Source organism: Magnusiomyces paraingens (genome assembly GCF_902498895.1).
Source record: "Magnusiomyces paraingens strain CBS 517.90 genome assembly, contig: contig1, whole genome shotgun sequence".
NCBI lineage: Eukaryota > Fungi > Ascomycota > Dipodascomycetes > Dipodascales > Dipodascaceae > Magnusiomyces > Magnusiomyces paraingens.
The window spans coordinates 2,574,519-2,595,030 of NW_022474067.1; the positions used below are offsets into that span (position 1 = coordinate 2,574,519).

The 20,512-nt window shown below is 40.9% G+C and overlaps 12 protein-coding genes across 12 annotated transcripts; 4 read left to right on the forward strand and 8 right to left on the reverse strand.

The window, feature by feature from the left end:
- Positions 1-424: 424 nt before the first annotated feature.
- SAPINGB_P000747 (uncharacterized protein) lies at positions 425-1,507 on the reverse strand (the record flags this gene model as incomplete). Its single annotated transcript, XM_031995470.1, has 1 exon — positions 425-1,507. One exon carries the CDS (start codon positions 1,505-1,507, stop codon positions 425-427), a length of 1,083 nt encoding a protein of 360 aa, XP_031851361.1.
- A 204-nt stretch (positions 1,508-1,711) lies between these two features.
- Positions 1,712-2,290, forward strand: SAPINGB_P000748 (uncharacterized protein; the record flags this gene model as incomplete). Its single annotated transcript, XM_031995471.1, has 1 exon — positions 1,712-2,290. One exon carries the CDS (start codon positions 1,712-1,714, stop codon positions 2,288-2,290), a length of 579 nt encoding a protein of 192 aa, XP_031851362.1.
- A 48-nt stretch (positions 2,291-2,338) lies between these two features.
- SAPINGB_P000749 (uncharacterized protein) lies at positions 2,339-3,280 on the reverse strand (the record flags this gene model as incomplete). The annotated part of the gene is made up of 1 exon (XM_031995472.1): positions 2,339-3,280. The coding sequence occupies one exon, from the start codon at positions 3,278-3,280 to the stop codon at positions 2,339-2,341; it is 942 nt and encodes a 313-aa protein (XP_031851363.1).
- A 177-nt stretch (positions 3,281-3,457) lies between these two features.
- On the reverse strand, positions 3,458-3,919 carry SAPINGB_P000750 (uncharacterized protein; the record flags this gene model as incomplete). Its single annotated transcript, XM_031995473.1, has 1 exon — positions 3,458-3,919. One exon carries the CDS (start codon positions 3,917-3,919, stop codon positions 3,458-3,460), a length of 462 nt encoding a protein of 153 aa, XP_031851364.1.
- Positions 3,920-4,327: 408 nt separating this feature from the next.
- On the forward strand, positions 4,328-6,106 carry SAPINGB_P000751 (uncharacterized protein; the record flags this gene model as incomplete). Its single annotated transcript, XM_031995474.1, has 1 exon — positions 4,328-6,106. The coding sequence occupies one exon, from the start codon at positions 4,328-4,330 to the stop codon at positions 6,104-6,106; it is 1,779 nt and encodes a 592-aa protein (XP_031851365.1).
- Positions 6,107-6,166: 60 nt separating this feature from the next.
- On the reverse strand, positions 6,167-6,631 carry SAPINGB_P000752 (uncharacterized protein; the record flags this gene model as incomplete). Its single annotated transcript, XM_031995475.1, has 1 exon — positions 6,167-6,631. The coding sequence occupies one exon, from the start codon at positions 6,629-6,631 to the stop codon at positions 6,167-6,169; it is 465 nt and encodes a 154-aa protein (XP_031851366.1).
- Positions 6,632-7,034: 403 nt separating this feature from the next.
- SAPINGB_P000753 (uncharacterized protein) lies at positions 7,035-8,462 on the reverse strand (the record flags this gene model as incomplete). Its single annotated transcript, XM_031995476.1, has 1 exon — positions 7,035-8,462. One exon carries the CDS (start codon positions 8,460-8,462, stop codon positions 7,035-7,037), a length of 1,428 nt encoding a protein of 475 aa, XP_031851367.1.
- A 35-nt stretch (positions 8,463-8,497) lies between these two features.
- SAPINGB_P000754 (uncharacterized protein) lies at positions 8,498-8,785 on the reverse strand (the record flags this gene model as incomplete). Its single annotated transcript, XM_031995477.1, has 1 exon — positions 8,498-8,785. The coding sequence occupies one exon, from the start codon at positions 8,783-8,785 to the stop codon at positions 8,498-8,500; it is 288 nt and encodes a 95-aa protein (XP_031851368.1).
- A 142-nt stretch (positions 8,786-8,927) lies between these two features.
- Positions 8,928-10,831, reverse strand: SAPINGB_P000755 (uncharacterized protein; the record flags this gene model as incomplete). The annotated part of the gene is made up of 2 exons (XM_031995478.1): positions 8,928-10,681; positions 10,735-10,831. The coding sequence occupies 2 exons, from the start codon at positions 10,829-10,831 to the stop codon at positions 8,928-8,930; spliced, it is 1,851 nt and encodes a 616-aa protein (XP_031851369.1).
- A 320-nt stretch (positions 10,832-11,151) lies between these two features.
- On the reverse strand, positions 11,152-12,645 carry SAPINGB_P000756 (uncharacterized protein; the record flags this gene model as incomplete). The annotated part of the gene is made up of 1 exon (XM_031995479.1): positions 11,152-12,645. One exon carries the CDS (start codon positions 12,643-12,645, stop codon positions 11,152-11,154), a length of 1,494 nt encoding a protein of 497 aa, XP_031851370.1.
- A 2,226-nt stretch (positions 12,646-14,871) lies between these two features.
- Positions 14,872-16,173, forward strand: SAPINGB_P000757 (uncharacterized protein; the record flags this gene model as incomplete). The annotated part of the gene is made up of 1 exon (XM_031995480.1): positions 14,872-16,173. One exon carries the CDS (start codon positions 14,872-14,874, stop codon positions 16,171-16,173), a length of 1,302 nt encoding a protein of 433 aa, XP_031851371.1.
- Positions 16,174-16,367: 194 nt separating this feature from the next.
- Positions 16,368-19,146, forward strand: SAPINGB_P000758 (uncharacterized protein; the record flags this gene model as incomplete). The annotated part of the gene is made up of 2 exons (XM_031995481.1): positions 16,368-16,371; positions 16,430-19,146. 2 exons carry the CDS (start codon positions 16,368-16,370, stop codon positions 19,144-19,146), a joined length of 2,721 nt encoding a protein of 906 aa, XP_031851372.1.
- Positions 19,147-20,512: the final 1,366 nt, after the last annotated feature.

The following is a 20,512-nucleotide window of genomic DNA, read 5'->3' on the forward strand; positions in this document are numbered from 1 at the left end:
TTTCTTTTAATGAAAATTATAACTAAAAAAAAAAATAACTTCATATTTCTTCCTTTTAACCCTTTTATTTAAAGAAAAAAAAAATACTACTCGATCTTTAGCTCGACTAATGATCGGATTTAATTCATACCCCCCAAATTTAGAATCGCATATGGTTCTTGTGATATATTAGTTATATATATTAATTATCAGAATAATATGGAATTCTGAACGTTTCAACCCAATGTTAATTTTCCTTTCACATATTTTCCTATAAATGAAATATAAACATAAATATACTAGGCTAATGGTTGATTGATTGATAAAATCCAATCTCTAGTGCGTTTCACATTTATGATTATCCCTTATATATATATATATATATATATCTATAAAATAAGACCATTCTTGTTTTCTTCACCCTGAAAGACTGGAAAAATCCCCCTTACAACGAAGAGCCTGAATTGTTGGGCCCATAGGTTTCGGCGTGGTATTGGCTCACAATCTCATCAGATCCCAGCTGGGGCAACACTTCAAATAAAACCTTTTGCCCTGGGTGGAGTGCACGTGCAAGATCCACCACCATGTGCGAGGTAAGGCCGTGCAAAGGAATCGCCTTTTCACCCGGTGTGTATTTCAGTGAGGTTGGAGTCCGGGTGGTCCACTGGGGAACTTCTTCGGTGGGTTCCGGTGCAGAGGCCTGTTGTCGCATCTCTTCTTCAATTTCCTCGTCACTATCTTGATAAGCGGAATTGATTTCGGCTGGAGTCACTGCATGGGATCTTACCAACCCCAAAACATCGCCAACTGGGACCCGGTATTTATGGAATATCCATGGGTGTCCAGCCACGAGCATAGGTGTGCCACGAACATACCATTTGTTTGTTAGGATGCAAGAAAGTGGCACGGCGTAAGCCACTGCTACTTCTGTGGGTGAGGGTTTTGGGGCCAGATGCTTAAGAAAGGCTGGCTCTTTTGGCGAAACTTTTTCTACCGAAATTTCCTCACCTTTTCCAGTTTCAGGACCAACCTTATGAGCAGTTGATATAGCATCAGGTTCATTATTAGCCACTATAAGATCAACTTTAGGTGTGGCTTTACAGATACACATACGAACAGCATCATTACCCAGAGACAGGTAACATGGTGAGATGGCGAGCCGCTCGAAGCCTGGCACATTAGCCGGGTCGAAACCAATCTCCTCATGAGCTTCGCGCAAGGCACACGCCCACTCGTCATTATTATCTGCTGCATCGAGCCGTCCACCCGGGAACGCTGAAACCGAAGGCGACGTGCGAAGTGCTGGAGACCGCTGAGTGAGAACCACGCCATAGTCACTACCAGTCTCGTCCAAAGGGAACAGAATAGCAAGCACAGCACAACGTTTTCTGGCCGGATATGACATCCATAACGCATGTGACTTTGCCTCAGTCCCCTTTTCCGGACCAGTGGTCTGACTCCGGTTGCCCGGGACGGGACTTTTGCCCGGGTAGTATGCGGCGGTAATTTGTTGTGAAAGGTCAAACATATATATATTTTTTTTAGGCTTTGTTTGGTGCGGGGTTACAAAAGATAAATATATATAGGAGAAAAGGTTTATAAGGGAAGGTCTTCCCCAAAATACTTTTGAACCATCAAAAAAAAATTTTTCTAATAAATACCAATACCCTAATAAGTTTTAACTACATTTACCAAAAAACAAAAAATAAATAAATCATCAAGATAAATAAAAATGTCTCTTCGTCCTGCTATCTTTATTTGCGACATTCAGGAAAGATTCCGTCCAGCAATTTTTGGCTTTGATGAGGTTGTGCGCACATCTCGGCGTGTGTTGGAGGCCGCACGCATTCTCGGCCTTCCCGTATATGTAACAACCCAGAACAAAAAGGGTCTTGGAGACACCGTTGCTGAGCTTCAACCTCTCATTTCACAAGCTGTTGTCGATGCCGACAAGTCCAAGTTCTCTATGTATGTTCCTGAGATTGCAGAAAAACTGCCCAAGGGCCTGCCGGTTGCAATTGTTGGAATTGAGTCACATGTGTGCGTTTTGCAAACTGTTAAGGATCTTCGGGCAAATGGCCATGATGTTTACGTTCTTGCAGATGGCGTTTCTTCTGTAAACCGTCTCGAAAAACCCATTGCCCTGCGCCGGGCGGCGGCTCTCGGGGCCCACGTCTCCACTTCAGAGTCCTTCATTTATGAGGTCATGCAAGACGCTAGCATCCCCGAGTTTAAGCAAATCATCAAGCTTGTCAAGGCCGAAAAGACTAATGTCCAAGAGGCCTTGGAAAAACTTGTCTATCATATATAAATTTTTTTTTCTTTTTTTTTTTTTTTTTTTTTTGTATAGATTTTAATGTTACAATCTACTCTTGAGAAGTGGCGAGTCCCGACCAAAAGCCTTTGCAAAGTTGAAACTTAGGTCCCGCTTAGACCGTGGAACTGCCATGTACCCACCAGAAACAAGCGCTTCTAACAATGCCTCGTCGCCAATATTGTGCGTGTGTCGCATCTCCGGGACCTGCGCGTACCCAACACGCGCAACATCCAGTAGAATGCGAGCAGTAAGCCCCCACACGGAGAAGTGTGCAGGCTCTCCGGGGAGCTTATTTACGCGTCGGCGCACCGCAAAGTGGTGCATCCACCACGAAAGCCCACCCCAAATGGCATCCCCGCCAGTGTACCATGGCGTTACTGGTGGTTTGCGGCCTGGAGGAGCCCCTGGTGTTGACCCGGGTGGATGGAGGTAAAGAAAATACCGCAGAGGAACGCTAAAAACTTCGCCAACCTCTCCGCCCGCGCGTAACACTTCATCAAGGTCATCTGGTAAAACATCTGGCAGTCCATATAACGGCGGTATTTGTGCTGGCGAAGGGACATATGCAATAGATGGTGCAACAGCTAGCAGGTTACGCGAGAGGTATGCTGGGAAGCGCGCGACATCAACAATAGGGTCGTTTTCTGGAAGCATTGCCGGGAACCCTATTTCCTCAGAAGCCTCACGACGAGCTGCTTCACGAGCAGTCTCTTGTTCCGAGTCGGCCTTGCCACCGGGTAGAGCCACATGCCCCGAAAAAGACGACAGATGTGCCGCACGCGTTGTTAAAACAGTCGACAGTTCAACTCGGTTTGTGATTGGATTCTTTGTTTCAAAGAGTACAACAAGCACGGCGGCTCGGCGTTTTGCCGGAACCGAGTCCCAAGCAGCAAACGACGGAGTTGGGATCTCTGGATTGGGCACGACCCCATGACCAAAGGCCTGTAGTCTAGTGAGAACGGTTTTAGTTGTTGACGAGATCATTTGAAATGTGAATGTGGCTTTTGCCAATGTGAATGGAAAGAGTTATCTGAATTATATGGATGGAGGCCTTTTGTTACTAACTAGCGTACCCGGTACTAACTAACTAACTAAGCTTTAACTATTTCTGCTACTTCAATCTCAACAGGACTTTTACCCACCGGTAATTCCCCGAAACAATCAAGGTCTCGAGTATGTTACGAACCCGTCACGAACACCAGCCTTCGTGTAGAGTAGCTGTGCACGGTGGTTGAAGACCTGGGTCATCCAGTATACGCTAGGCATACCATGTTCATCGCCGTACTTGTAAATAGCTTCAATTAGCTTGCGACCAACACCGCCACAGCGGACCGATTCATCGACAAACAAATCGTTCAAGTAGATGCGGTCTTCAACAGCCCATGTGTTTCGGTGCCACAGGAAATTGGCAAACCCAATAAGCTTGTGGGTTTCGTCGTCTTCGGCCACAAAACAAGCCATGGGCTCCTTGTCATCAAGAAAACGTGCAAAAGTCGTGTCAGTGACAGTATCAGGTAAATCGGATGGAATACCAGTCGACGCATAAAATTTAAGGTACTTGTGCCAAAGCTCCACCCATTGGGGTTTATCTGCTTCAGTGATTAAACGGATGGTGGCAGTCATTTTGGGCGTTGTGGTTGTAGTTGTTATTATTATTTTATTATGGAGATAAAGTGATGATAGTAGATTGAAAGATTGAAATTTGAGAAATGAAAATGAAAATGAAAATGAAAATTAAAAAAAAAAAAAAAGATAAACTAATTTTAAAACTTCTTGCAAATTTGATAACCTTCAAAGTCCTTATATACCTCTCGAACTCCTGTCGGCTAGACCTGTCGCCGATGCTTTTTTCCTACCCTGGGTCCCGAATAGTCGCCTCGAGTTAACAATTGTTTGGTTTGTTATCTGCCGTGTAAGATGTAACTTACATACTGCCCTGCTGCTTTTGCATACTAAACTTCTCACCACCACCATATCCCTCACCCTCACTCCTAAAAAAAAATCCCCCGTTCCTTAATCCGTCCCTTCATAATGCTGCTGCTGCCTCTACGCCGTCCGCCATCAAGATCGTCCAAGATACCATTGCGCTCCTTATCTACACTGCCTTCCAGTCTCCTGACTCGTCTCAAGGTTCAGTTTCCTGATACCCGCGCTGCCAACGGCTTTCTCCATGCTCGCATTAATCTTCTTCTCGCTAACGATCCTGCTGTTCGTGTCGCTATTGTTCCGCTTCCCGGAACCTCTCGTAAAGCCATTGCACGTAACTTAGACGTGGCTCTGGCTGATCCACTTGCTACCGACCAAGTCTGGCGTGATGCCATCCGTGATCGTAACCTTGCCAAAAACACTTTGGTCCGGCACGCGCGCGAGTATAATGCAGCTCCTATCACGCATAATTCCATTGTTGAATACGAAGTCCCCTTAACGGTTCCACGCGAAGGACTTATTCCGGAAAATACACCCGAAGAAAATGTGCCTGAAGTTTTGTCGGAGGCCTCTCAGCGTATTGCCATTCTCGAGGCTACCTCTGCAGCAGATTCACTTGACCATATCCTACGTTGTCATCGTGTTGTATATATTACTTCCGACGTAAAAGATGCAGAATTAGCTGCCCGCTGGCCAGACAAATATTTGTTTCCAGGCACTGAAGCATTGCCATCACTAGTTCTCGTCGACTATTCAGCAGAAAAGCGCAAGTATACCGCTGATTCCACCATCAAGGCGCTGCCATTCCCTATCGTATCCTCAGAAAGCGCAGATGAAGCCAATACCCTGTTGCGTAAAAGCCCGCAGAATGTTGATCAGTACCTTGCTCTCCACGCTCGCGCTAACACACAGGCTATTAACTCTGCTCTTTTCGCATATCCCCCAGCTGGGTCAACCGTTCTTTCAGGGAAAGTCCCCGAGGTCAAGTCGCTAAGCGACATTGCTAATCTTGCTAATGCTCAGCACACTTTGGCACAGACTGTGCTGGCATCGACACGTGCTATTGTAGATGCAGAGGAGCAAGTCACTCAAGCTGTGGCTGCAGAAGGTGCCGAAATGGCCCGCCGCAGAGCTGCGTGGTCAGCAGAAGCTCACACTGAACTCCAAACAAGTCTTGCTGAGCATCTCACAAGTCTTTTCGGCAACGGTCCCACGCCTATGCCCAACACCATTCCCTGGTACAAATTGTATTGGCGTGTCGATGATATCTTTAGTACAGTTGACGAGACCTTTTTACGCTACTATTTCCTTCCGCGTGCTGAGGACCGGTTCAAGTACCTCTGCGGCCGTGTCGACCAATTTGCGGATCTTCACCAGTTCCCCTCAGAAAAGGAGGCCCAAGTGGTTGAGCAAGCAGCATTAGACAGCATCACAACTCTTCCTGATGAGACTAAGCCTACACCCACAATATCGTCACCTTCTGTTCCTGACGTGTTTGGGAGGGCGCGGCGCACTCTTTTGGAAACAGCAGGCGCGCAGCTCCACAATTCGGGTCTACGAGCACTCCTGACCAACCTTGTGGGTGTCCAACTTCCGCTTGTTGTGCTGCCGCTTACTGCAGTCTACGGGTTAGATTACTGCTCGCTCTATGCTGCTGGCTCGGTCATGGCGCTTGGCGTTGTTGTTGGTGCGGCAAGGATACAGCGTGCGTGGGCCCGTGCAGCTGCCCAGTTCACGACCCAAGTCACAGAAACTGCACGTGCAACAATTGCTGAAGCTGAAAAAGAACTATGGGGCAAATGGGATGCTCGTGTCGAGGCCCAGCGTAAGGTCTCTGGTCATCGTCGTGAAACAGTAAGCGAGCTCGAAAAGCTTTTAAAATAGATTTTGAAAACTAAAAATATTTGTATGTATATATATTTAAAAAAAAATAAAATATCCAGTTCAAGGTCTCTTGTAGGTAAGAAAGCCATCGCGAATACCAACCTTGGTGTAGAGCAGCTGTGCGCGGTGATTGAATTCTTGGGTACGCCAGTAGACCGTAGGCATCCCGTGTTCGTCACCATATTTGTACACGGCCTCAATAAGCTTGCGGCCTACACCGCCACAGCGAATATTTTCATCAACATATAGGTCATTAAGGTAGATTTTGTCCTCGATTGCCCAAGTGTTTCGGTGCCAGAGAATGTGTGCAAAACCAACAAGGGTTTTTGAAGACTCGTCCTCGGCCACAAGGCACGCCATGGGCTCCGAATCGTCCAAAAAGCGGGAAAAGGTCGTGTTTGTCACAGTATCTGGAACATGCTCGGCTGCCTTGTTTCCAGTAGAAGCATAGAACTCGAGGTATTTTTTCCAGAGAACAAGCCATTGGGGCTTGTCGGAAGCAGTAACTAATCTGACGATGGTCATTGTTTGTTGATAATTATATGCTTTATGGTTATGAGAGCTAATTCAATGGTGTATACAATAGTTGATTACTAAAAGTAGAAAGCAATTTAGGTATATATACAAAAAAAAAAACAGAAATTCTGGGGAAAAGAACCCTGATATTTATACTAACATTTTTTTTTATTAACATCGAAATAAATAGCCGCCCAATGACTCCAAAATAAGTTCCTTCAAAAGTGCTATCAAAACTCTTTGATTATTAGAAAAAACGATTATAAAATTAGTTAGTTTAATGATTCTTAGCCGCCATTATGACTCCCCTAAGTTTGTTTACCCGGGTATACTCAATGACTCACAAGTAACTTCTATGAAGTATTTTGCTCTGCAATTCCACTATGCTATACAATTATTTAAAAGTTATGAACTAAAACACATTCTTGGGGGGCAACCGAATTGCAAACTCGTCGCCGCTTTGTGTCAGGTATCGCACCCATGGCAGTGCCTGATATTGCAGACGTGCTTCCTCTACCTTGAGGTAGCGCACCTGTAGTCCAGACACCGCAAAGTATGGAATGTCAAACTTGACGCGCACAGGCTGGTTCTTGATTCGTGTCAATGTTGCTGTTCGGTAAGCGTTAGCAGAATCCGTTTGTGATGCACCAGATGTGAGCTGTTCGTCGTTGTCGTCAAATTCACCTGCCAGAGACGATAGAGATACCTGTGCCTTCATCTTGTATTCTTGACCGCCGGGGAAATCCTTAATCTTCCACACAACTGCGTTTAGCTCTGGCGCGTAAATCACCGTACCAGCCGTTGTTTTAAACCGCGGTGAATCCGCGTCGCGAGGAACCGGAATTTGTACCTCAACCTGCGTTGCTGTCGACCGTTTACGAAACTGAGATTTGACTGTCACGTTAATAATAGCTCGCGAGTGCGACTTAAGATCCACTGTTGCGTCAACCGCAAACAAGGGTCTTTGGGACACATTTGATACACGATACGTCAATAAATCAAACTTTCCATCTGGTGGAGTAAACATAATAGTGCGATCACTTTCAAACTGATCCAGCTGCACACATTGGTGAAATTTAATATCCTCCATGTGCACCTGCTTACTGCCAATTTTTTTGCGTGGCCGTGATGTTTGCGAATGGTCAACTCCTTCCTCTTCTTCTTTCTTTTGTTGCTCTAATATCTTCTTGTCCACATCATTAAGTCCTAGTTTCAGCACAGGCATGCCTGAGAGATATGCATTGATAACAACCTTTCCTTGAACATCGTTGCGGATGATTTTTCCATCTGCTCCAAGCAAAAAGTCCACAGATTCGATAACATCCAAAAAGAGTTCATTCTTCTTGTAAAAAATACCCTCAGGACGCCATGAGACGGAATTCGTAACAATTGAAGAGGCTGATGCCGATGCTGGATGCGAATCTTGTGTAATATACTCTTGAAGCACCTTGTAGTCTGAAATTTGGGGATGACCAAAGTCCATCATCTCATCCAACAGTTCGTATATAATGACAAAGTTGTCTCGGATTGTTTCTTCATCCAAAGCGTTGAGGTATTGAATGAGAGTTTGCACGAGTTGATGCAAGAAAAACAATACAGCACTTGCATTGGTATTCTGTTTGGACAATGCCAGTACATAAATGTCACTGTGTGTGATGAAAAGGTAATTTATGCCATTATGATTGATACACGGAGGAACAGCTGTAGAATGATGCTGAGCTTCTGTCAGCAAACTTGGGAAAGCGTCAATAGCGGAGGTTATGGGAACGTCGCCGCGGTAGTTGCGTGACAACAAAGGCTTGCCCTTTGAGTCGAGAAAAAAAATTGCAGAGACAGTCATATTTATATAATAATAGAAAAAGTATTATTTATGTATTATTTGGTCAGTTGAAAAAATAATGAATCGGCCTTCTTGGCCATTTTAATGTCCTTATCGGATATGCTATGCTCGTCGTCTGTGTGCAACTCAAGCGTCACGACGTTATACTTCGTGGCAATGTGGGGATGGTGCTGGGCACGGTGCGAGTAAAGAGCAAGCTGCTGAAGAAAAGCCCACGTTGGAAGGAAACCGTTAGCAAAGGTGAAGGTCTTGGAAAGCGTTTGGGAGCCAGCGTTGTAGAACCACCCGGCAGAAATGATTTGAGAGAGTTGTGGTGGAGGCATTTTCAGTACTGAAGAAACTGGCGGCTGTGATATTGTTTTTTTTTTTTTTTTTTTTCAGATGAGGTGGCATATTTCACCTAATTAGATGCACTATAATGTAACTATTAAGTAATTAGCTATATATATAGCTATAATAAACTCACTACAATTTGGCACGAACATCGCCATACACAATCAACTTATTAATCTGCTCATCGGGCCCAACATACAAGCTGCTTCGATCAAATGCCGAGCGTGACAGGTCCCGGAGCACCCAACGTGTTGCAGCCTCTAATGCTACAGAATCGCCTACTACATCGCCAGTTACCTGTCGTGCGGCATCGGAAACCAGTAGCACTGAAATGAGAATCTCTGCGAGCTGGAACACATATTCGCGTGCATGCTGGCTCAGCATTCCAGCTGAAACATCAATAGTTCCATTGCCACTCGACCCATCAACCATAGCAAACCATGAAGCAAGATCATCAGAAGTTCGGCGCTTAAGTTTTGCCAAAACTTGCGATTGAGACCCGCTCGTATTATTAGGACTCACAAGGCTAGGTGCTGATGCCTCTGGCTGTCGCTCATGTTCTGGAACATCTTCAATATTCCCCAACCGATCGTTGAAGAAATCACTAAGAGCATCTGCTACTCCTTTGGAGTTGTTCATCAAAAATCGTACAAAGTCATCTGAAAGCACGTTGGTGGTGCCCTCCCAAATGGTATTGACCTGGTTGTCGCGAAGCAACTTGCCAATATTAAATTCCATGTCAAACTCAAGATATCCAACACCACCTAACGCTTCCATACATTCGGAAATTCCACCAGTTGTACGCTTGCAATTGTAGGCTTTAGCGATGCCTGGAACCACACGTGCAAGAGTCAGCTCTGAGACACTGGCTTTTCCAGCTTCTACAGCACCAAGCAACTGGCACGCGTAAAAGCCCAAAAAGTTCAAACCACGTAACAAAATTGTCTGCTCCGCAAGACCCTTAACGTGACTCGGAATTTCGCACAGTTTTCGACCAAACACCTTGCGCACTCTAGAGTACTCACGTGCGATGCTCAACGCTCGTGCCATGTTGCCAGTTGATCCAACAGCGCTGTATACACGTGTAATGTTGAGCACATTAGCAATGGCTACAACTCCACGTCCACGATCTCCAATCAGCTCACCGTTCACTTCACGTAGTTCAAGCTCTGCTGTCGGTAATGCCTTGGTTCCAAATTTGCGCTTGAGTCTGTTCATGACAATTTTTCCGGAGCGCACATTCTCAGTCACAGGAACTAAAAAGCAACTCAAGCGCTTGTCGTCACCAATGCGTGCAAGCGTGATAGTCACCTGCGAGTCGGTTGCACTTGAAAACCACTTAAACCCGCTCAATTTGTACTGTTTAGACCCGGACTGTGTATCAGTCTCGGCAACTGTCTCTGTATTAGACACGTCTGATCCACCAGGTCGTTCCGTCATCCACTGACCGGATGTCCATGAATATTCCGGGTCTCGACTAGACAATCTCTTATAGTACTCGTCACCAGACGCTTCAAACGGGCCCATAAGCTGACATACACGAGCACAACCGTCCGTCATGGCAAACGGACAAGTTACCATGGCTGAGGATGGCGAAAACAGGTAGTGTTTGGCGAAACCGACAATGCGTGCAAACTCGCGCGGGTACTCTCCATCGTAAAACGTAGCAAGTAGGCCCTCACGCACGCCAAATTCCTTAAGCCGTCGCCAGCCTTCACTTGTGATGAGCTTGTTACGTGGGTGACCCCACAAGTCTTGTTGCTCGATATAGGGCAGATTTGTTTCAGCATCCTCCATCCACTCAAAAACTTCTGGTGTAATAATTTTGTCACCAAATGGGACCAGCTCTTGTGTTGCATGTTCCAGCACGGCTTTTGGCAAAAAGTCTATCACTAGTCAGATCCAAAACAGAGACTCTATATTTTTGAATTTCACTTACAGTCCAAGGCGCGTAAGATGTTAGAATCCGTAGTAAATTGATTACGAAGGGTAGGCCTTTCTTGAAAAAACCCTGTTGTTGCTGTAGCTGGCTTCATTTTGAAAAGTGATGATAATAGAAAGCTTTGTATGATGATTGATGATTGATGATTGAGGAGAAAGAAAAAATCCAAAGGAGGGGATCCTGGCTGCTATTTATTCTTTCTAAACCATCCTCGGTTTTTATGAAATGTGGGGGTTTGCTGGTGTTTATTACAAAGAAAAAATAAATCTAATATGTAAAGTCATTCATATTAGATTGATTCACACACTCTTTTCAAAAATCTATTTCATCCTTAAAAAGTAGTATTCTTTAAAAAAAAAAGAGGAAAAAGTAAAAAAAAAAAAAAAAAGGTAAAGGTTGTACCACAACATAATTCTAAATCCACCCATCAAAATTGTCGGCGTACATGTCAATATCACCAAGCCGTTGGTCAAACTGGTAAAATGGGTCCGTGGAGTTAAGCATAGCATTCATACTCCTCTCCATTAATTTTGGTTCAAACTTACGCTGTATTTTAATATCAAAAACAACAGCAACGACCAAACCGTAAAACAAGCCGGAAACTAACTCAATCGACGTGTATTTGTTGGGAATTTGTGGAATAATGCTGTAATCATTATCTTCAGTGTCATCATATTCATCATATTCATCATATTCATCATATTCATCATATTCATTCCCAATGTGGTAATGCTTACACACATTCAGGTTGTGTTTTTCATCCGGATGCTTTAAGGTGGGCATATTAAACGGATTAAGAGGGGTGTACAGCATCACTTGTTTGAGTGTCTTATGTGTTGCCAGCAACAATTCTAAACGCGGTGATAAATAAAACCGGCTATTGGGTTTTATTGCAAAGTATTCCAAAGTCTTTACAGACTGAAGAGAATAAAATAAAGACTCGTAAATGCAAATATCACAAAATCTCTTGATAACTCCATCTTTAACATTGTAGTTACCAACAGTGTCCAGAACCTTAAGCGGATTCTTAACAAGGTTGATAATATTATCGTTCAGAACGTGTCTAAATGTACCTGAATCAATAGAACCGTCCAAAGTTTTTATTTCAGAAGAAGTACCAAACTTTTCATAAAAATAATTAGCCAAATTTATTAGGTCTTCATCAAAAAGTTGTGGTCGATATTCTGGTGCAAGATGAAAAAACGGACGCATATGTTCACGTACTTCTCTAAAGAGTGGATTTAGAATCGAGTCGCAAGTGTATTCATCGTTACGAAAGACGTAACCACATGATTGTCTGTCATTTATGGTAAGTCTTTTGAGTTTAGCCATGAACATCACACAGCCAACAAATTTCGGGTCGTAAGTGGGCAAAAAGGCATCTCGAATGGACAATTCCAGCATTGTCAGGTTCTCGGCGAAACAGATCTTATTCATCAAGCTGGCTTCCCACTGAACTTTAAGTGCGACACTAACAAAAGTTGTATTAGGTATTCTAACATAATCAAACAAGTGATTAAATACTTGGAATCCCACAGTTGATTTTATGCTCATATGTGTGATAAAAGGGATCCAAACCAATGGCTTAATAGGAATTTGTGATGTGTTTGGCATAAAATATAGTTCTTTAGAGGGAAGGGGAACTTCATAATATTCGAATGGGACCTCCAACTGTGTCACTATAGTGTTAAATCTTATATGGCAGGTCTTTAGGCGAGGAAACTGAAAAGTAGAAAAGTCGAATATAGTTTGTTCAAGCATTAATGTATTTCCCTTCATCCAAACGTGAAATTTGACAGATAGTGATGTTAAGCATGGTGCTAAAGACAAGGATCTCATAATTTGGGAAAAGTTATGGCGATCGACATGACATACAGAAATATTTGTCAAGTTTGCAAAATAATCCATATGGTAATGCAGGCTGGGAAAACGGAACTCTCCGTCATGAGAAATCCGAAAGTATTTTCTAAGCGGGTAAAGAGATTCACTTATAAACTGATCGCTATACTGTTTAACAACTAAGTTAATGTTTAGAAATGACTCTCCTTCTATAGAATCTGGAAAGGATAATATCGAGTTGTAGAATGTGGAATTAAAAAGGTTATTATTAATGTGAAAAAAAGGGTGATATAAGAGGTAGATCTTTTGTACTGCTGAAAAAGCTATTCGGTCAAATGACGATTCAAAAAGTTCCTGAATAGAGTTATCTTCAAATGAGAGAATTCCCGTCATATATATTTCGCGAACGCTGTGATTAAAAAACCAGCTATACCTGTTGGGTCGTAATAAGACCGCTAGCGGAATATTTCGTACCTGTGCATGTTCTCCGTAGTCTGTTTTTCCTGAAACCACTTTACAGCAGCGCCAGGATTCCGCTCGATAAAATGTTTGAAGTTTTGAACAACAGTGGCTTAAGCGCTTGCAGTCCAAAGATGAGATGAACTGAGTGATTTCATGATGAACGTCTGTTGGTAGGCCCTCTAGTGTGAGAACCATTTTTTCATTATTCTTGGGTGTATCTGACTAATCAAGATAAGAAAGATGTATAAAAGAACGTGGCCCTTTAAAATTTATTTGAATATATATATATATAAATATGGAAATGATTATCTTTAAATAAAAAAATGGAGATGGTAAATAAAAAATGGTAATATTGAAAATGGATAAAAGGAAGAGGGATTTTGGTGAGAGGAGCTTTTTCGGTGGTAGCAATAAAGGGAAATTAAAATATTTTATACTATAAATAATACATGTCCCCCCAAAATATATATCGTCGCATCCATTTTTTTTCTTTTTTTAAAGCAAGTGTTTATTCATAGGTTTATGATTATGCTATTTAACTTTAAATCTTTTGGCGAAACCGTTGTGGCAAATTTTTATTTGGGACATTATTAACCATCAGGAATAAATATCCTCGAAAAATTAGAAAAGTGATATTTCAAATATTTGCAACTTTAACAACAAGCCTTTATTACTAGGTACTTTTATCCATAATTTCTTTTTGAGGTTGTGAATCTTCTCGAGTTAAACATTGCTTTTGACCTTGGGATAGAAAATGATATCAGGAAATATTTTTAAATCGGACTTTTTTTTTTCAAAAACTTCATCTCTGATCCAGTCCCTCCTGGCATAGATAGACTAATATACTTCCATTTTCCTAGTCATTTCATTTCATATCAACCAAACTAAATATTAGCTGAAATTTTCTTCGGTTGCATGCTTTTTTTTTTTTTTTTTTTTTTTTTCATTTCATGGATTATCCATACTAAAACGGGACGAAACAGTTTTTAACTGACACCTACATTTTTCCATTATGAAAAAAAAAACTCATGCTTTCTTGTAGAAAGCCTTCAAACATACATACTGGTAATTACCATTGATCAAAGGCTGATACGAAAGCAAAATTTACGTGGTAAAAATATTTCTCCAGCACTATTAGGAGTCGCTTTAAACATGGGCTATGGATATCCGAGCTTGGCTCCAAATAGAAGTGACTGAAGCATGCTTTCAATGATTGAATTATATCCAAATTACATAAAAAAAGGGAATTCAATTAATTCAGTTACTTTTTCCGACTTATAATGAAGAGCAGTGATTTTTTATCAGAAATTTGAAAATTAGATTTCTTGCCAACAAGGGTTCAGATAAGATTCTACCCGGACCATCGGAATATTGAAATTTCTTAAACTTGATCTAGGTGGTTTGGGGCTGGAAAATGAACTCGAAAATATCACCAATAATTTTTTCCTTATCTTCTAGGTTTTCTTTAGTTTTTTTTTCTAAAAAAACACAGACACATAATTTTTGATTATATCATTTTCTTTGTCAAATTATTTAAAATTTAAAAAATCCGGAATCCAATTTCATTTTGAAATATTGATACTTGTAACAACATATTTACCCCTCTAATTATCTAGTTACACTTTTCTAGAAAAATGGCATTTTGTTACAAAGGATTGTAACATATTGCATTTTGAGATGAAAAAAATTTCAAATGGGGCTTTTAAAATATTGTTAAAAAAAATCAAATCAAAGTTTATAGATGTACCCATGTTAAGAATAAGTCATCGTAGTTTATCTCGATGCTATATTAAATATCCATTAAATTTATTTAAATTCTCTTTACTCAGAAAAATGTCTTCTTTTTATGAATCATGGTCTAAAGATCAATTGATAGCTCGTATCCAACAACTAGAAGTTGCAAACAACTTGGCAGGGCCACCTCAGTCAGTGTCTATTCCTGCCATTCAAACTCCAAACTCCAAAGATACCAATGAAGTCATTGAGGCTACAGTCACAAAGAAAAAAAAATCTTTTGACTACTCTAAATTTTCAACACGCAGAATTGCCATTCGTTTTGCCTATCTTGGTTGGAATTACAATGGTCTGGCAGTCCAAATCAATACTGATGTGCCCACTGTTGAGGGCCACATTCTGGCAGCTTTACACAAAACTAAACTTATTCCTTCTATAGACCCAAATGATTGTGAATTTTCGCGCTGTGGCCGAACAGACAAAGGCGTGTCAGCTCTTCGACAAGTCATTTCATTAAGAGTCCGGTCTCTATTAACACCTGAGCAACAAACGGATTCTGCCAATGATAATAAGGAAATAGATTATCTGCATATTCTCAACCAACTTTTACCAGATGATATTCGACTATACGAGATTTGCCTGCAACCACCAGAGGGGTTTGATGCAAGATTTTCCTGTCTTTATCGACATTACAAGTACTTTTTCCACAATAACAATAAACTTAATTTATCAAAAATGCTTGCTGCTGCAAAAAGCTTTGAGGGGGTACACGATTTTAGAAATTTTTGCAAAGTAGATGGATCAAAGCAAATTTCAAACTTTAAGCGCGAAATCTTATCAGCTTCTATCGTTAAGGTTAGCCAGTGTGACGACGACAATTCTCTCTATTGTTTCGATCTGAAGGGCACCGCGTTTCTTTGGCATCAAGTCCGCTCTATGGTCGCCATCCTATTTCTTGTGGGCCAAGAGCTAGAGGCTCCCGAAGTGATTCAAACTCTCTTGGATGTGGAAAACACCCCCCGGCGTCCAGCTTACGAAATGGCCGCGGACATTCCATTAGTTCTTTACGATTGCGGGTTCCCGGAAATGCCATGGAAATCTTTCAAAAATGAAGATTCATTACAGCGGCTCCAAGATAGGTTATATTTTATGTGGCACTCCACATGGATGAAACTCACAATGGCTTCTGTAATGCGTGAAATGATCCAAAACTCGGCCCACCCCTCTTATGGAGCGCCAAGTAATCATGAATCACACAGAATCGTTGTTAATTTGGGAGATGGTAAGGGTAAGAACTTAACCAAGTATGTCCTACTTTCAAAGCGCGAAACCCTTGAGCCTCCTGAGGTGGTTAATGAACGATGGTTGCGCAGAAAAGCTGACAAGAACAAGACAGAGTGAAACTAGATTTATAAAAATATAATTTATCACGTGACTTAATAATTATGTGAGTTTGTTTTGTAACAATGATTTGTGGCCGTGTCATCTTTTTTTTTTTACAAGCACTTTTTGTTCACTCCCACCTATTTCTTTCATCACAAAATATAACAATATACCTAGCACTCAACCTTCACATTTCAACTTAGCTTGTTATAATGAGTAAGTAGGCCTGAGGATTCTTTAAAATACATGTTTACCTAATAATTTTTTTTATCAGCTCTTCGACCTTTGGATGCTTGGATAACTGAGCGCAGAATTGTACGCACTCTTAATCTCTCTACCCTCAAAGGCAGCAAAATAGGTATCTATGCCAACAACTACATTGATTCAATTGTCCGAAGTAATTCAGAGCCTCTGGTACAGGCATTAGGTGGCGTTCCCTTTAGTCTTTTAGACCATGTGGCAGCAGACTTAGCTGCTTTTCAAGCCAATGGAATTACACCGCTTTTTGTTTTTGATGGTTTGTCGGTCAACTCTCAGCGACCAGTTACTACTGACAGCTCCAAACGCGAAACAACATACACACCATTTGCTTCTTCCAGTAATAGCATTGTCTCCGAAATTTCTTCTACTTTACATAAACGAAACCAAGCCTGGGATGACTACGAAAAAGGCCAAGCCGAACAAGCTGTTCGAGATTTTGAGCAAGTCACTGACCTCTGTTTTGACGCTAAAAAACAATTCGGTGTTAGAACTCTTTTCAACTTTTTTAACCAGCGAGAGCCTTCTGTTGAATTTGTTGTTGCTCCTTACACTGCATCTGCACAACTTATTTACTTTCAATCCGAGGGTTATATTGATGCAATCTACGGCTCTTACGATGTGATGCTTTATGCTCAAACAGATCGCCTTATTACCAATATCGATTCCCGCGGGAATGGGGGCCATGGAAACTTTTCCTGGATTTCTAAGCGTATGTTTATTTATGACCTTGGAATTTCCCATGAACAGTTTGTCGAGGCTTGCATCATTTCTGGCTCTGTTGGCTTTGCACCATACTCCAATCTTTTATACCCTCCCATTAGCCAGCAACTCCTTTCTAGTGTTCCTGGTGGCCCAGCTGCTGCATCTGCTGCCATTGCATCCGCTGGCTCTGCTGTTGCCGCTGGTCTTTACGCTGCCTCGGCTCCATTTAAGCTGGCACTTGATTATGTTAGTACTGGCCCAATCTCTATCTTCCCTACTATAGCTGCTTACTCTGATCAACAAGAAGCTGCTCTTTCTGCAAACAAAGAAAAGTATGTCATTAAGTTTCAAAAAGCATATGCAACAATACTTTACCAGCCTGTTTTAAAAGAAAATGGAAAAGTCGAGCCTATTCCTTCTGAAGATGAATGGCCCAGTGATATTCATGAGTTTGTTGGTCAACGTCTGCCTGATGAAATTTACTTTTACTTGTCAAAGGGGCTTGTTGGACCTGAGATTCTTAATGCTTTGACTTCTGGGTACCTCTTTGAGCCTGCTCCACTAGACGGTGGGCGTCAGCTTTCATATCGCAAATTTGTAACGAATATTCACAATGAGGTTCAAAGCAAGTCTATTAATTTCTTGGCTCAAATTCTTCACCGTTATTTTCAACATAGACCAATCAAAAATGTTGTTTGGTATGATTTATCTCAAGACCAAGTTGTTCGTAAAATACCCACGTCTTTACTTCATCAAACCCAAGGCTGGAAAGTTACTAGGGAAATCACTGAGGGAAAATATGCTTCTCAAAAAACTTTGAAGTATAAGTCACAGTTAGCCAAGCTAATCTGCCCCTTTTTTTTGATTGATGACGATTCTGAGGAAGAACTTCAAGCTTTTATTACTGCAACTGTCTTTAAAAAAAAATACGTTCCTTCAATCACACCTGTCTCTACCCCACCTTTGCCTTCCTCAACTGCTTCTCCAGCTTCGGGTACGCCTACAACAGCGCCTGCTACTACTGCATCGCCTGCTCCTTCTACTGGTGCCCCACCAGTTACTACATATCCTTCTCCAGTTCCACCTGTGTATTCGACAGTTGAAGAGCTTGTTTCCAATAGTATATGGCGAGTTTTACAGGCAATCGGCCTTTTCAACAATGAACATAACCTGACTCCTTGGGGTAAGGTTATTGCCAAAACTTTGAATCTTTTAGAAACAAATGAACGGTTTAAAGATCATGCTCAGTCTCTTGCTGAGCCTCTCACATTAGCTCTATTGCTGATTCGAGACGGATTTCTGAATGCAACTAAAACCGAACCTGAGTACACCGGCGGACCTGATAGTCATGCTCCTGCCGATATCCAAGCACACGTGTTACTTTTGAGCAGAGTTGCTTCTTTTGTTTCACTTAGACATAATCCTGTCGGTTTTGCTGGACCGTTGTCTCGCACAATTTTGGCTTTTAATTCAACAATAACTCGCGAATACTCTGCTTACCGCCAGCTTGTAGAAGCCGCACTTGTTGCAATTCTTGCGACTGGTGAAGTTGATAGATTTAAGTTGACCAGTGCAAAGTATCCTGCTGAAGATGGAAACACTGAGCCTTCCACAAAAGTTTGGGGTAGCATTAGTTCTTATTTGCCATTTTCTCTTGCTCCCAATTGTGGAGCTGGTGTTGCCATGAAACTTTACCTTGATAGAGCCACTGGTTCTACTACCACCACTGCAGCTACTGCTTCTACAACAAAAGCTGCTGACGAGAAGCCAAATACTAGCGACAGCTCGACTAGCACTGCAACAGTTAATTCTACATCTGGACCTTTTGTCAAGGTTGCCACACTTGACGATCTTCGTGGCATGTTTAAGCAGGCAGTCGATGTTGAAGGAGATCTTTCTGTTGCTTTCGTTTTGTGGAAGGTCCTTTACCAAGGTGTTTTGGACGCAGAAGCGAATGGTTTGTTATCAACATCAGCTTCTAGACCTTTTCACTTGGCTAACACTTGGATTGAACCTTTTGTGCTTTAATTTTTTTTTTTTTTTTTTTGGATACTTTAAACTAAAGTCTATTAAGATGACTCCGTTTTTTTTTTGTTATACCACATCTCAGTTTTTCTCGTGAAAATTAAAAAAAAACACTATTTCTTGAATGACAAACGTTAGACTTTTTTTTTTTTTTTTTTTTTTTAATTTGAATATAATTCTGTTATAAAATTATACCAAATTTCTGGATGCCTAGATATGACACCTCAAGGCTTTGGATTGATATACTTCACTAGAAGTTACCTTAATGTTTAGTTTTTAATCTAAGAAGTATTTTAAGTGATGGTTATTCCAGTTACTAATCCTCGAATTATCTATGAAGAGGATATTTTCTTTTAATAAGCATATTTGCGTAATATCTTTCTAGCGTTTGAATTTCTAATCATTGACCAATCCAAAATATATATATATATATATATGAATTGTTATTAATATCTTAAATAAAGTTAGTAACTAACTTTTCCACTTTCAATATAAATAAAATGACAATTAAGCAAGTTAGTTGAGGCGGTTTATTTTGAACTACAGACAACATTGAACTCCAAATAATATATTATAATTTTTACAGTGCATTGAGTCTATACATAGACAATAGCTTAAAATATGGAATCAGGTTTGTACTATTTCAAAATTCTCTTATTATTGCAGGAAATACTAGACTGAAAACACTTAGTGCACTATAGCACTTAACTAAGTGCCAGCTTTTAAATAGTTTTTCAAATTACTTTATTTACAATCGATAGTTAACTATTAATTGAACCGGGTAACACTAAAAAATGTAGTAAGTATGCTAGGTATTTAAATCACCTTATAGTGGTTTAAAGCATGTCAAGAATAGTTCAGTTGATATTCGGTTTAAAATAATATTCAATATGATACCATATTTTGATGTTAAATTTTGTAAAAATTTATAAACTTTATATAATAAAATTCATGTGGTTAAGCGAAGTTCAATTCCAAGATTAATACACCAAGTGTGCTAACAATAGAATCTCATATGGAAAAAAAATATTCCAATTTCTAGTTAGATAATCATCCCAATTAAATTTTTTAAAACTAAGAAATCAGACAGTTATTTGAATTATCCAGAGTTTCTTTCCGGGTGCAACAACATTTACTAGCTCATTCATTAATAAACGGTAATTGGTTCAAGATTTTAAAAAGCTCTTCAATTTTTATAAATTCATCATTTAATGAAAGAAATCAACAAATTTTAAAACAAAAAGCCGATATATTGGCATTTATTATAAGATCAAGTTTTTTTAAGGCGGGTAATAGCTTTTACACTAGTAGTGTGGGGATATTAGTATGCTTAAATCTCTTCTGAGTAACAAGCATAAAGAGGAACTTT